The 14,904-nt window shown below is 34.6% G+C and overlaps 2 protein-coding genes across 2 annotated transcripts; one reads left to right on the top strand and one right to left on the bottom strand.

The window, feature by feature from the left end:
• Nucleotides 1-4,848: 4,848 nt before the first annotated feature.
• Nucleotides 4,849-9,729, bottom strand: TRIADDRAFT_63473 (expressed hypothetical protein; the record flags this gene model as incomplete). The annotated part of the gene is made up of 11 exons (XM_002107718.1): nucleotides 4,849-5,481; nucleotides 5,598-5,750; nucleotides 5,824-5,895; nucleotides 6,006-6,085; nucleotides 6,372-6,384; nucleotides 6,493-6,650; nucleotides 6,817-6,905; nucleotides 6,980-7,200; nucleotides 7,332-7,420; nucleotides 7,606-7,849; nucleotides 9,551-9,729. 11 exons carry the CDS (start codon nucleotides 9,727-9,729, stop codon nucleotides 5,151-5,153), a joined length of 1,629 nt encoding a protein of 542 aa, XP_002107754.1. The 3' UTR covers nucleotides 4,849-5,150.
• A 1,699-nt stretch (nucleotides 9,730-11,428) lies between these two features.
• On the top strand, nucleotides 11,429-12,478 carry TRIADDRAFT_814 (uncharacterized protein; the record flags this gene model as incomplete). The annotated part of the gene is made up of 1 exon (XM_002108516.1): nucleotides 11,429-12,478. A coding segment is annotated over one exon (1,050 nt), but the record flags the coding sequence as incomplete, so codon positions are not given.
• Nucleotides 12,479-14,904: the final 2,426 nt, after the last annotated feature.

The following is a 14,904-nucleotide window of genomic DNA, read 5'->3' as shown; positions in this document are numbered from 1 at the left end:
ATTTAATTTTGACCAGTAGTCTTGTCAATATCAGTTCGATCGTAATATTTACTCAATCCATTTAAGTTTCCAAATAGTAAATGACGATACTTGATTTTCTTGAACTTTTCAGTACGGTAGCTTTTGCACGGTAACAGATTCGAATTTGCTGCGTTACGACTAACTGTAAACCGAAAGTATCCGTTCTTAGATACTAATCGAATAATGAAGTCTGCAAACTACCAACAGCACTTATTTGATTTCTAAATAAATTTGAGCTCTGAAGCCTGAACATAGTGACCAGGTATTTCTGACATATTTTTAGCTCTAATGATTCGTTTTGTTACGATTACATTAATGCCAATTATCCTCTTATACTGATAACGGCAATAATTATAGGGTAAATTATAGTTATAGCGTATGCTAAATGCGATTAACGAAATAGTTGATAATAGTTTTCCAACGGCTTAGCTACAGTTTACGTAACGAAAAGTCTATAAATTCATAAGATTATACGTAGTAAATTATGATATGGCGATAAAAACGCCTTACACTGTAAGTGAAGGTAGTGTTCTACATTAAAAATAGTACAGTATGTATAAACGTTACCCATTGGATTTATACATCTACTGCAATAAGCATGTATAGTTAAACAGACTGGATATGCTTCTGTTTACTGGTGCTACATACTTATGGCTAACATGACGGGTTATTCGACATAATTCAAGTCAGTATATCATGATGATATCCATTTTCACTGCCGGCTCCAAATTATATATCCTCCCCACCAATATTATCATTCCGTTTTACTGGCATTTCACGAAAGTAATAGTTCGATAGTTATTTAATTATTAGAAGTAACTTAAGAATACAAGTTCAATATAAATGAAAAGAATACCGATGACTCAAGATATCAGAAAAGAATGTTAAAGTATTAGAATTAATTCATAAGACTTAAATGCTTTGTGGTAGCTGTTATTATCTCGTTGCTATAGAATACGATATATTCTTATATTAATGAGATTTATTTTTAATGAATATGCATTGCTTAAAGTAACCTGCTATTCCTAATGCACCTAAGCAATAGGAACAGCATTTAACGCTGCGATCTATTAAGTTATTACAGTTAAAATGCTATACTTTATCTAGATTACCTAAAACTTTTACTATTAAAGTTGACTTTTAGTCAGTTTCAATACAACATAAACAAATTACCTATCCCTTTGATTTTAATACTGTGTAAACGTGTTAGGGACTATTTTATAAAGTCTGTTTTGCAATTCTTATTTTAATTCTACATTGAAACATATACTACAGTATTATCTCATTTGAATCGTTTATTTATCATATGCATGGCGTTCATAGCCATGATTACAGTTGAACTTAACATAAAAATTGAACTATGTACTGTAATCATCTATGAATACATTTACATCAGCGATTGCCAGCAATAGACTGTCATCGATTAATCGGATTTACATTTCATATTTGCTTTTGACAAAGTCGTGGCCGAATTTTTAGATTGTAGCAAATTAGTTCAATCTGTATAGAAAATATTTCCTGCTTAGATAAACCTATTTAGTTCATCGGTATCTTCCTATAACTTATTCCTTACGAGCTCAAAATGGAATACAAAATTCTGCAAGATGAAGATGGCTTCAAATCATCACCCTATCCTTGCGATGAGATTCAAATAGGAATGGAGTTTACGTAGCCTCTATCCTTAAAGACCAACAAGCAACGAATACTTTAATCAAAGACAAGAAAATGGTAGAATATTCAATTATAAATCAAGAATAATTCTATAAAACGTCGATATGCGAAATACCAGTGCTAACTCCTACCATCTTAAGGTATTTGTTGTATTATCTGAGTCAATCTGTATATTTTCAATTGTCGAATAGAATATTAAGGTGGTTACGTGTAATACCTGATTTACTGTTACTAAGCTAGGTATGCTTTAGTGGCATTAAATATGTACTCATGTATAGTAGTCCATTCATTAATCATTGCCTGCATTGCCGACAAGTTTTGTAATAATTGCTTGATGCTAAATTTAAGCTTAATTATTAATTTTGCAGTATAATTAAAGTAATCATAAAGATTGGGTACTACCGGCTGTGATCTTTGAATAAATTAGTTAAAAAATTGAATAACAACAGATCCATTTTATATATGTTAAAATTAGGCTAAAGAAAGGAAGTTTCATCGTTGGATACCATTAATAACCATGGCTGCACAGCAAATATTTCTACAGAAAGAATAGCTAGCATAAGATTCCAATACTGCAGGCGAAGTATACTTCAGATCCCGAATAAACCCAACCTAAGAGTTTATAAAATTCATGATCCACTCTTTATAACGAAAAATTTGGGTATTTATCGCCTGAACTTCACATGATTTTAATTCATTTTTTCACATGTAAAATGTAGGTATGTTCTTACCATTTATTTCAATTTCCCATTTAGTAGTATCATAATGTGATGTATTTCTTCGGCTAATAGCACTATAGACTTACTGGAGGTGCCTTAGAAAATGCCCTAATCAAGTACGACCTATCAAATTTTTGAAGGAAATTGGCTGCAAGCTGACAGCTGACAGTATTCGCGCAACAATTGGAATGTACCAAATTGAGGTGAATATTAATGGTGGGTGGTTTAATCGCCTAATTGTTAATATCCCTTATCCATATCACGAATTATTTTCCTATTGCTATCTTGCGACGACATTGGACAATGTCGACATTTTTTCTTCAATAAAGCTTGGTCTCAGAATAGAAAGCTGAATACGCGTATTTACCCCAAAACTAGGGGATATTATGGTACCTGATATAGTAGCGGATTTCTAACTGGATTATATTGCTACATGGCCTCCAAGCTGGTTATCGCATTATATCCTCTATTTTGGGGGGTTTTAATGACCATGTAATAGTCTCCTACTACTACTGTAGGTTCATTGAGCGAATATTAAATTTTGAGACAGTCAAAGATGTACTGAAATATGGAACAATTTTTGTTCCGTTAATCTACGCCAATTAATTTTACAACACTTTAATCCAATCTATGGACTAAAAATTGAACCTATGTGCTCTACATGCCACAGAAAGATATGAAGAAGAAAGGTACGGAATTATGGTAGGGATTTCAATCTACCGTACTGGTCAAAGTATTCATCTAGTTTTAAAAGGAAAAGTAATCACGTTTCATCTGCAACATTATTCAAAATAGACACCATAATAATCATTAATGGCAAATATCGATTACTGCATAGGAAATTTTGCCAAGTTCTGTTTAGAAACAATATCGCAACTGGCTGGAAGCTTCTAAAATAGTGACAATTATGGGATGGTTATTCTGGTATCTGTCGTAGCGATACAGGACTTTTTTGTTCTATAGTTGCGTCCATGTTGAAGATCTTATCCGGCAGTGCTTCCATGTGCGTCATTTCAGTTAGCTGAATTGTATAGCTAGGCATAATCAATGAACTTGCGCTCCAACGCAAAGCGCTATTGCAGCCTGCTATATTAAGATGATCTACCTGTGAATTTTCATTTAATGTACAGTACTGCTTTGTGCAAATTATGTTCCTGTCTATTTGAGCGGGTAATTTACAAACACGGAATAAGAATGATTTTAGTCATGTTCTTATATCAATGATATTATCTTAGAATCGACCAGTGATCATTTATGCTACGCTTGCAAGTGCATATTTAACTCTGAGGTAGTTGCACTTACACTTATTCAATCGAAGGGAAAAGTATCACATACAAAATATGTAACTTCAAATTGTTAATATTACCGATAAGCATGCATAGTAGTGATGGTAAGAGTCCCTGAGAGCTTTAAAATATTGGTGGCATTCGTGTTGCTCCTAAGATTTATCACATTGGACTGCTCGTATTTTATTCAGCTGTTTATAGGGAAATGTTTGTTTATGCTTTCTCATCTATTTTTCTATATGTTTGGTTGTTATAGGTAAAAATCAAACACTAGCTCCTGAAACGTTACCTGTTAGGATGTAAATACAGTATATTTAGATATGATAGTGAGATTAATTGCTTATAGTGTAATTTTGAGATTGCTATTATCTTAGTGTAAATTGTGTGTTTTTGTAGTCTTAACAAAGATGCTGTTACTAGACAGTTTAGCATTAGTTACAAGATATCGGTGTCCGTAATTGTAGTTATATTAATAGGGTAATTATATCTGATTTACTACATCGTTTACGCGGAAACTTAGTCGGAGACTGACGTATTGTTCCTAGACTGCTTCATATATCTTATTAATTATCGATGGTGGTAAATAGTACTATATGAGTATAATTCAGTTATGGCACATAAAATGCATTACTTGTTATAAATTGAGTCTGCTAATAAGAATTATTGCTTGACTTGTACCTACTGTGTATAAAACTTGCTTTGTACTAAAATAAAATAAAATAAATTGATATGAAGTCTGGTGACATATTAGTTGACGTTGAAAGGTTAAAGTAGTTGAAATTGAATTTTAAAGCCTGAAGTATTGAGGTCTTAACTACTTTTCGAATAGAAAAATGCTTCAAAAAATTATTCAATAGACCGTCGTACATTTACACAGCAAAAACTTGAGAATAGTTCGTACAAATAATTTGGAAGAGTAGTTCTATGACGCTGTAACAATTAATAACTAGCTAGTATTTCTTCAGGTCCATGCCATGAACTGGGTTGTGATAAGATCATGTCGTATTCGTATGCCAAACTCTGTATTGGTTAGATATTAAACGAGTATAATCTATTACTGTGCTGTTCCTACAAGTGCAGATACTGTACTTTTTTATGTTTTCTATACTAATATTTACATAAAATGTAAGGCTGTAAAGATAATCAATTTTATTTCATGCAATCAAAATATACCTACAGATTACAAGTTATATTACAATAATAAATTCAATATAGATAGATCTTAAAAACACAAAAACTTTACCAGTAATATCAGTCAGTATCTAACAATAAAATAGCGTCATAATTCTTCGATTAAAATAATTTTGAATTTTGATGCACTATTAAATATGGATCATTATCTTGAATCATAGCAAATTGAAGTTGTTCATACAAGGTTTCTATCAATACAATTAACACTGTTGCCATAATGGCATTGTCTTGCAACTAAGTCATGATCTTTAGTATTTGAAAATTAATCCCACGATACTAACTGACGAGTAAAATTAAACAGATCTGGATGTCCAAGGGGCTTGGTCATATTAAATTTTGCCGTACTCCATCTGAATGGAGGTTGCTGCTCATGTGTCGGCCCAGCAATGGCATAACTCTTTAGTCCTGAATGAAACATGGTATAATTGGTAGATTTACTGTCGGTGCCTCCATGGCAACGATGACCTAGAGCTCCAATATTATACTTTCCATCAGCTGGATTAAGATCTGATCGGGCTGAAATGGCATTTTCTGCACTATATGGAGGAGTACAGTTACATCTAGATAATGGATCATGTTTGAAATCGTTGTATCTATAAAAAAGCATAGCTTTAATGACGATAGCTAATCTAAGTACGGGTAACCTTTGACCTTCATCTAGACAATAAAAAGCGAAATTTTATAGAAGTTCTACAATTTACTAATTTACCTCATTAGCTTCATTAAAGATTCCATAGAATTAACTTTGTGCTGATCTCGCTTAAAAATTAACGCACGAGGACACTTGTCATGTGTAAACCAGTTACCGTATTTCTTTGCTTGTTCTTGGTTACCGCTCATGTTGAAAATGCTTGAAAAATATCTACGCACATTAAGAGAAAAGTTACTAAAGCTATAATAATGCTTTCATGCCTAATTACATTTGTCATACTTACGGTACGTTGTAACTGGCCCAATAACCTTGTTTCTTTAAAACATTCGTGACATCAGCGGATTCTATTTTACCGCTATTTTATTCGTATATTTGAATGGAAGAAAGAATAATAATTATTTGATGAGATATCACAACCAAATGAGCATTTCAATCATAGCGATTACTTTGTAAGTAGCAACTCACGGTATCTGTTCTAAAACCCATAAGGTGTTAGGATTTAAAGGACGCTTCGGAGCAAATAATTTATAGTCGAGTATCATCCACTAAATTTAAATTTTTGAAACAGAAGCCATTAGCAGAAGCATCTCCAAATATAGTTACAAAAGCGATAAATTAGATCGAATCATTCGCTCAATTCTAGGATAGTACATGTACTCTCTCTATAACTTATTAATTGCTATTAGTGAATATTTTAAAAATACGTCAACAGTCGTCACAGTTTTGATGCAACTCTATTTAGAGAACCTTTGTCAGTTTTGACGCATCTAAAATGGCTAAATCTTCTATCTAAAATTATATTATTATCTTCATTAGTTTGAAAATCTTTACCTGATTATTGTACCTGCAAAATAGAGAAAAGATCTAATTAATGATAGCTGACAGTGATATTTCTAGGCTTTGGTAATAAATGAGCAAATGTGTCTATGAAAATTTATTCTAATGATCTTACGTTCCACTGTTGTATTTACTAAAGATTTTCACCCAATCATTTCCAGAGCTTGTTAAACGATTCGCAATAATTGTTCGAATCCATTCTAGTACTGACGAAGGTGTAACGTATTTCCAAAGTTTTTCGTTGCTATTTCCGTTCGTAGTTTCCATAGTTGCCTATCAAGATAGATAAGCAATTTATTCGAAAGTAGTATATACAGTCTAATTTGTGAATAAAGTACTACATCCGATACAGCTAAGCACATATGCTAAATAGACACAATATGTGACATTGTAAAAGTAACTTCAATGAATTGGGTATACAATAGAGGTAAAGACCTACCAAACCAGAACCAATAAGGTAGTAATCGTCCCCGCTTAAAATTGTGCCAGGATATGATGAGAAAGAAATTCGCGTTCCAGGAACAGTAACTAAAACGCAAAATCACATTGATCGCTTAGCGCTCACATACTAAATTTAGTTTATTGCTAATATTGCAAGTTACCATTGGTTTTTGGCAGCATACTGAAGTTGAGCTCGTAATATTTATATATTCTAAGCATGGTTTGGTAGCCAGTCCATGTATCATGTGCAAAGTATAAATCTCTGTTGTCGGGTAGGACTTTTATGAAGGCCGAACACGATCCACTACCAAGTACATGATGAGTATCTTCATCCTTTAGTGCAGTTTCTAGCGATTCCAGATCTCCGCTAAGTTCAATTAATCTGAAAACGTATCAAATATTTTCCGTATCATTTTTAATCTGACGCTACGTCCTTAATTCTATTTTTGTTTGACTGTCATATTAGCGAACTCTCTACAAAGGATTGACATAAAAAGAGTCTGGTCTACTTACAAGAATGAAAATTCGTCAATCGGTTTATGAGGCATGGCTTTATGATATCCATCTCGCAAACCTTTTTGTTGTATAAGCGTTAGGTTGATCTACGATACCAAAACATACAACTATTTAACTAGACAGTATAGTAGAGAATTTTATTTTGAATTACGGTGATGCAATATAATAGCGAATACCATTGCTATAGTTGGACTGTAAGAACAAATCCAACTCGTCCTTAATGCTAACAATTAGTTATTTATACTAAGAATATTATCCGATTATAACTCACATGGTACCAATAAATGGAATGTGGCCTATGCTTGATTTGTGTTGCCATCCATTGATTATTTTTCATAATAAAACTTTTCAATTTCTGACAATAAATTGATTTTTGTTTGCAATAATCACCTACAGTATTTTTCCAATGCATATAGATATACTTTGCGGTTAAAATGCCTTCGACATAGCCAGCAGCATAAGCTGTTATGAAGTCGTCGTCTTGCGGATTAGTATGGACATCTAGGTATGTCCATCTAGGTATAGCAGTTGCAGTAGATCGTATTGAAAGATATGAAAATGCATTCATTCAGCAATTACGTATTGTTATCATTCAATTTTACTCAAACATATTTCATGTTATAAGTAGATTACAACACGTTATAATCTCTAAAATAGCAAAACGAGGCATGAATGCTTTCGGCTCGAATTGAATATGCAAGGACCATATAACTTAAATAACGTATAACGAACGGTGATTGATTGTAATATGCAATACTGCGCGAGTAAACGCGTTCATTCATTAACGTATTCATTGCAGACTACTGTACTGGAAGAATTTGGTATTTTGTAGGACATTTGAAGATTGTTAGGTATTACTATTGCGCTTACAAAACATGGCAAGTAAAATTAAAAAGTAACTCCTCGATACCGTAGGAAATTGTTATCATTGCAGTATGACTGAATTTTGTACTACTTCATCGCTGTACTGTGCAGCATTAAATAGACTAATACAGGCAAGTATACGTCATAACGTATTTTTTAGTGCTATAGTATTTCAGTTGCTGTTTTGTCGTACATTTAAAGATCGTTGAGTAGTACTATTATGATGTTGGCATAACCTGAAAAGTACATTATAAAAGTAACTCTTGTTCGCTGTTGATTACTGTTATCATTGCCGTGCTGTACAGTACTGAAGTTGCTATTTTTGTAGTACATTTGAAGATAGTTATATATAACTATGATGGCGTTAAAAGAGCATAAAGAGTAAAGTTAAAGTAACTTTCGTTTGCTAGCAGTTGGATATTGTAGTCATGACAGCATGACCGAATTCTGCATTACTTCAACGTCTTTGCTTTACAGCAATGAATACGAAATAGAAACACTGCAGAGGAGTATACACAATAATGTATTTCATTATAGGGGCTACTGTAGTTGAGTTCTTGCTTCGTAGGGCATTTGAAGATTGTTATGTATGTCTATTATGACACTGACAGAATGTAAAAAAGTAAAATTTGAAAAGTAACTCCCACTTGCTGTCGGATATGATTGTCATGACAGCACAGTCCTGTATAGCTGAATCCCTGCAGTACTTTAGTAGCTCTGCTTGATAGCATTTAATAATACTACCGTAATATAGGTGAGTATACGTTATAATCTTTTTTTATTGTAGGGACTACTAAACTGCAATTCCTGTTTTGTAGGATAATTGAAGATCTGTACGTAAGATGATGACTATTAGGCTGACGTAACATGAAAAGTAATATTAAGTCACTATCATTCGCTGTTCTACAGTACTTCACTAACTTGAGTAGCTGCGCTTGACAATCGTAATTTAGCACCAATGGGAACACTTGAGCAAGTATACGTTATTTATTTTGTTGCTTAGCTTGGTAGTAGTGCGCTATACTATGATTGAATGTTTACAGTCCTTCGATTGCTTTATAACATTTGAACACTACAGTCGTGGCAAATGGGAACTACCGAGATGGGTAACGTATTTAATGCAATCTATCTCAACACTACAAATTAAGTTGACTTTAATACTAGTCATCTAAATCTACAGGATAGACCAAGTATAATCTACATGGAAATAACGCCGGCATCCAATGAAAAGTAAGATATTATTCAATTGTATACTACTTTAGTAGCGGTATGCTTTACAGTATTTTCCATCGAGAAACTCTTTAGCTCTTGTTGAATACAAATGGCAACCATGGATATTTGATTATGCTTACCCACTACTTGCAATTTTGTCCGTAAATGTACCATAACTAGCCGCTCTTTTATTGATTCCTTTTGAAAAAGTATACAAGCCATCTTTATAGATAACGCTACCGCTTTGACAAGAGCACAATGTCGCCAAAGTGATGATGAAGATGGAAAAGTAAATTAAAAATTTGCCACACTGCGCCATGTTGATTGGCGAGAATTTTCCACTTAAGACTGGGGAATAGAAACTGTTGCGGTGGTGATGACTAGACCTGACACTGATGACACTCGATAGTCATGTGACAATGACTGGCTCCTACGAGCGCGGACAGACGTGAATGGACAGACGGATTTTTCAGACCGGATGAGACCGTCAATATCGAAAAATGACTAGTTAGTATGCAGCTTCCATGTCTGTTTTCTAAATCGCAGGTACTAATGGAAATCACATTGACGATCTTATCGACCTGTTTCCAAGCAGAACTTTGTAACAGATACAGATTCAACGTTCTATTACTTAATTGAGTAAAAATCCATCAATTTAAAATCGGTCGTCTCCATACTAAAATACCGTCATGACGAGGTGTTTGGCACAGTATTTTGATGAGATGGGGCCAAAAGCGTCTGTCCGTCCAAAAAGTGATGCTACCTATTGCTACGTATGGCCTCCTGCGAGTGACATCCGTCTTGATGACACCACATTACAGCACAGTACTGTACTGTACACTGTACACTGTACAGTGATGTACACTGTACACTGTAGAGACAGGAAATGGCTCATTCAGTTCGGTCAAAATATGCGAGCCGATTATTATTATTTTTATAGCCATTTCAATTGAAATGGCTATCGGAAACGACACATTATACTGTCTACAATTGTCATCCAGCTGCTTCCAGTCATATTCAGTAAAAATGTAACACCGTTTAATAGGGTACAGTACTGTACTGTACTAGCGGATGCTGAATTATCTCCGTACCGTGTTTGATTGCAGTAGCCTGCACGGTACTTTCGACTAGTTTCAACATATTACATGACCGCCTACATTATCATGGACTTCTACATCTCCAAGAGATGTAGAAGTCTGTGATATAACACGTCTTTTTTGCCTCTGAGTGATAAGATCAACACTAGACAAGATACTTCTATTTCTGTCGTTGCAAATAAATGACATACGGGCAGTAACGCGCAGTGACATTATGATGAATTTGGAAAAAGATTACAACAGTCTGCTTCTATGGTACCGTATTCTGCAGGGTCGAGTCCGGACCAGACCAGACCAGACCGGTACCTGGTGTAGTACAGTGTACAGTGTACAGTATACTTCGATACATGCACCACTGTACACTGTACGGTACAGTACGGCAGAATACCCGGACGGTACCGTACTGTCGGCAGAACTGATCTTGTACAGATTTGGTTGCTTGTAGGCTTGGATGATCGTCTAGTGAATCCATTTTTTCTTCTCAATTTTATTCGTCGTGCAACTACCTTAATCTACGCCTTTTCCACCATCTTCATCGTTACTGGATCTCAAGATACCTTGATACAGGCAGGTTTCGCTTTGTATACTAGTGAATTAATTGAAATTCTGTTGCCTTTGATCGCAGACCCTACGCGTATTGATACCAAAGCGAAAGGGACTAGACAAGTATAAGAGGATTCATCAAGGCGAATACCAATAGACGATCGATCGAGGCCAAGTGCGTTGCAAATCCGCTACGACTCAATGTAACTGGATTCAATGTTAGAGCCTACAACCAATCGACAATCGCAACCGCCGTCTACAATCATCTACGATACAGTTGCCAAGGGAGACAACGATGAAGGGAAAGAAGATGAAAGCCAATATCATGGCAATGGTGATCGACATCAGGATGAAAACAAAAGTAGCACAAGCGGATTATTATCCTTGCAAGATTTAACAACAGTGCAAATCATTTTCGATGTCCATTTACGTTATAAACCCATTGAATGCATTGGCGCCGGTGCTTATGGAGTTGTCTGCTCGGCTATCGATAATCGTACCGGTTGTCGTGTTGCTATCAAGAAAATCGCTAAAGTATTTGATAACTTGATCTTGGCCAAGAGAACATATCGTGAATTGAAAATTTTACGCCATTTCAAACATGATAATATTATCGCAATACGTGAAATCTTATTAGCTAATCAAGCTGACGGACAAGATATTTACGTCATTTTTGATTTAATGGAAACCGATTTACATCATATTATTCATTCGCAGCAACCCTTAACCAATGATCATATGCAATTTTTCATGTATCAATTATTACGCGGTCTGAAATATATCCATTCAGCCAATGTATTGCATCGCGATTTAAAACCCAGTAACTTATTAATTAATAGTAATTGCGAGTTGAAAATTGGCGATTTTGGTATGGCACGTTGTATTTCTTCCAGTCAAATTGATCATACAACTTATATGACAGAATATGTTGCAACGCGATGGTATCGTGCACCTGAATTAATGCTAAGCTTACAAGGTTATACGCGTGCTATTGATATGTGGTCTGTTGGTTGTATATTTGCTGAAATGTTAGGTAGGAAACAACTCTTCCCTGGTAAAACTTACGTACATCAGTTGCGTTTGATAATAGGTGTCTTGGGTACACCATGCCATCAATTCTTGTTATCATCAGGTGCTGAACGCGTACGCAAGTATATTGATAGTTTGCCACAACGACAGCGTATTGCATGGACAGTGTTGTTCCCATCCATAACAGAGCACGCTTTAACTTTACTCGATCAGTTGTTACAGTTTGATCCTAGTCAAAGACTGAATGTGGAAGAAGCATTACTTCATCCTTATTTAGCATCATTACATGATGCTGAAGATGAGCCTGTTTGTACGTCCAGTTTTGATTTCGATTTTGAAAAAAACACATTATCTTCCAATGCCTTGAAAGAGGTCATTGTAGATGAAATTAAATCTTTTGAAAAATCCATCGACTTTAAATTGGTTTCTTCAACATTATCAACGACGTCAACGATACCTATGGATCTAATAAGGATGCGTCACGATCAACAACCTGCAGACTTCTCAGATCACCGCTTACCAATTGGCCAAAGTGCCATTAACATCAAAATGGAACATGTTGACACTCCAATGAACGGAAGTGAGCTTGACAATCAACAGCAACAATCAATTAATATTGCGCCACCGATAGGGATAGCTGCTGCTGCGGATAATTATAATAATAATGATACAAACAATGAAAATATTCATTTAACCGTAGATGTTGATGATCAAGTTAAAACTACATCAGATAAAATTAAAGGTCAGAAATATTGAGGTGGTAGTAGTGTAATGCTAATAATACGTGTTGTATTCATCGGAGATTCGTGCTTAGAAAATTAGAAATATTAATTCTAAAATCAAAAGATCCAAGTTGAATGGGTCGAACGATACTATATCAATGTTTATAGTTAATCTAATTTTATTGTTTTTTTTTTTGTTGTTAATTATATATACAGCGTCGCACATCTCATCGAGTACTGCTAGTATATTGAAACAGAAATTAGCAATGAAAATTAATCCAAGAGACGGTCAAAATCACGATCTTGGGAATATCGCTATTGAAGATAGTTCAGCAATTCATTATAATGAACAAAATGTAGAGGCTAATCAGGCTCACAACGCTCAAGACAGAAAGCGTAGGACTGCAAGAACCGTTTATATGGAACGTTGTCTAAAGAAAAAAATGAGAAAAGAAAAACATGATTTAAAAATGAAACAGCAAAAAAGTCAAGCGCAAGGAAAACAACAACCAGTTCAACGAACGTCACCGTCACTACAGGATCCACAAGATAAAGGCAAAACTTTGACTCAATCAGACAAAGAATTACTGGAAAAGTGGAAAAGCCTACAAGGAAAAGTTAAAGTGGAACCGCGTAAACCTGATATAGCAAATCAATCTAAGTTTAATGTGAATAATTCGATTAATAACTTTTCAATGGAAAATTATAATCCAAATGTTATACCTCTTGATTCAGATATAAGTAATCACAACACAATTACCCAAGTAACCACGGATAATACTATCAATCTCAATCAAGATCAGGACATTTATACCATAAATAGTTACAATATCGTACATGATGCGATAGGAATAGAAAATAATATTTCTCATACGGTCTCTACTCTTGGAAATCAAGGTAGTGGTGAACCGTTAGAAGTAGAAGAGAATAGCCTATGTCTACCGAATCCATGTATGACAAGAACGGTCGTCGTTTCTCCGGGCAGAAGTGGTGAAAAAAATAGTTATTATTCTGTTCCACCGTGCGGTGGTGTTGCCTCAGGTTATGGTTTAGGTTATAATGTAGATGATAGCTTTTTCGTTCAACCAACTGATTTATCGTGCAACAACAAGCAAGAACAAATTAGGTAAATGGATTTATTGTTGCAGCATCTATCGTGTATATAGCTATTCAATGATGGAGTATGACAAAGTGATAATATTTAATTTTGGCGTCTATAAAAGATTATCGCTTAACAGTAACATTAATGGTATTGAACTACTTCATTCTTGCTTACATTCAGTACTGGTAAATTTATATCAGCTTTCTATCTATCTATTACTCCGATGTTTTTGGCCGGCCGTATTGAAATAACTTAAAGATATATGGCAGCTGACTATGTTTTTACTCTACTGTATGTACAATTACGAATTTCCCTAACATACTGTTAGTGAATTACCAACAAAATGAACAGGTGTAGTTGCAACTCGTTGCTATGAAATGAAACTAAAAATAATAGCACGTCAGATAGTTAAATATTCGCAAGTTTGCAAGTATCTGCTACATAAATTGTAGACACTTTATACGTATCCATGGCATCCGATGTCATCTTACGTTGCGTACTGCTTATATTAGGTAGGTAGGTAGTGAGCGAACGGCAAAAGGGTTGCGAAGAAGTTGTTGCCGACTTATACATTTATTTACGTCACCTGTGATGACTTTCATGCTTATTAGTCCGGTGTAGTTACAGTTTACTGATATTTTCATAAAGATTACGAGTTGCCACTAACAGCACTTCAAATACAACGATACGTTGTTATTTGTACGAGTAAAATGTTTAAAGGCTAACCGCAGTAAGTATGTAGTTATACGTACAAAATGGAAAATCGGTCATCTCCTTACATTATTCTGAAGAATCGTCATTATGTTAATGTTATTTTCATAATTCTGGATTGTTACAAGTCCTTTCTCTGGTTTATTCTCTATTTACGTATTTAATGTTTGTACGCGTACGTGCGATGCCACACAATGAACACTTACGCTTTTGTATGTAGACTGAAAGATTTTTCTGATTTGGCTTTTAGGTCTCAGACAGATACGCCTATTGATATAAGTTCTCCATTA

The sequence above is a fragment of the Trichoplax adhaerens genome, genomic scaffold (genome assembly GCF_000150275.1).
Source record: "Trichoplax adhaerens TRIADscaffold_1 genomic scaffold, whole genome shotgun sequence".
NCBI lineage: Eukaryota > Metazoa > Placozoa > Uniplacotomia > Trichoplacea > Trichoplacidae > Trichoplax > Trichoplax adhaerens.
The sequence above is the reverse complement of the archived record's forward strand: the minus strand, read 5'-3'. Positions and strand labels throughout refer to the sequence as shown.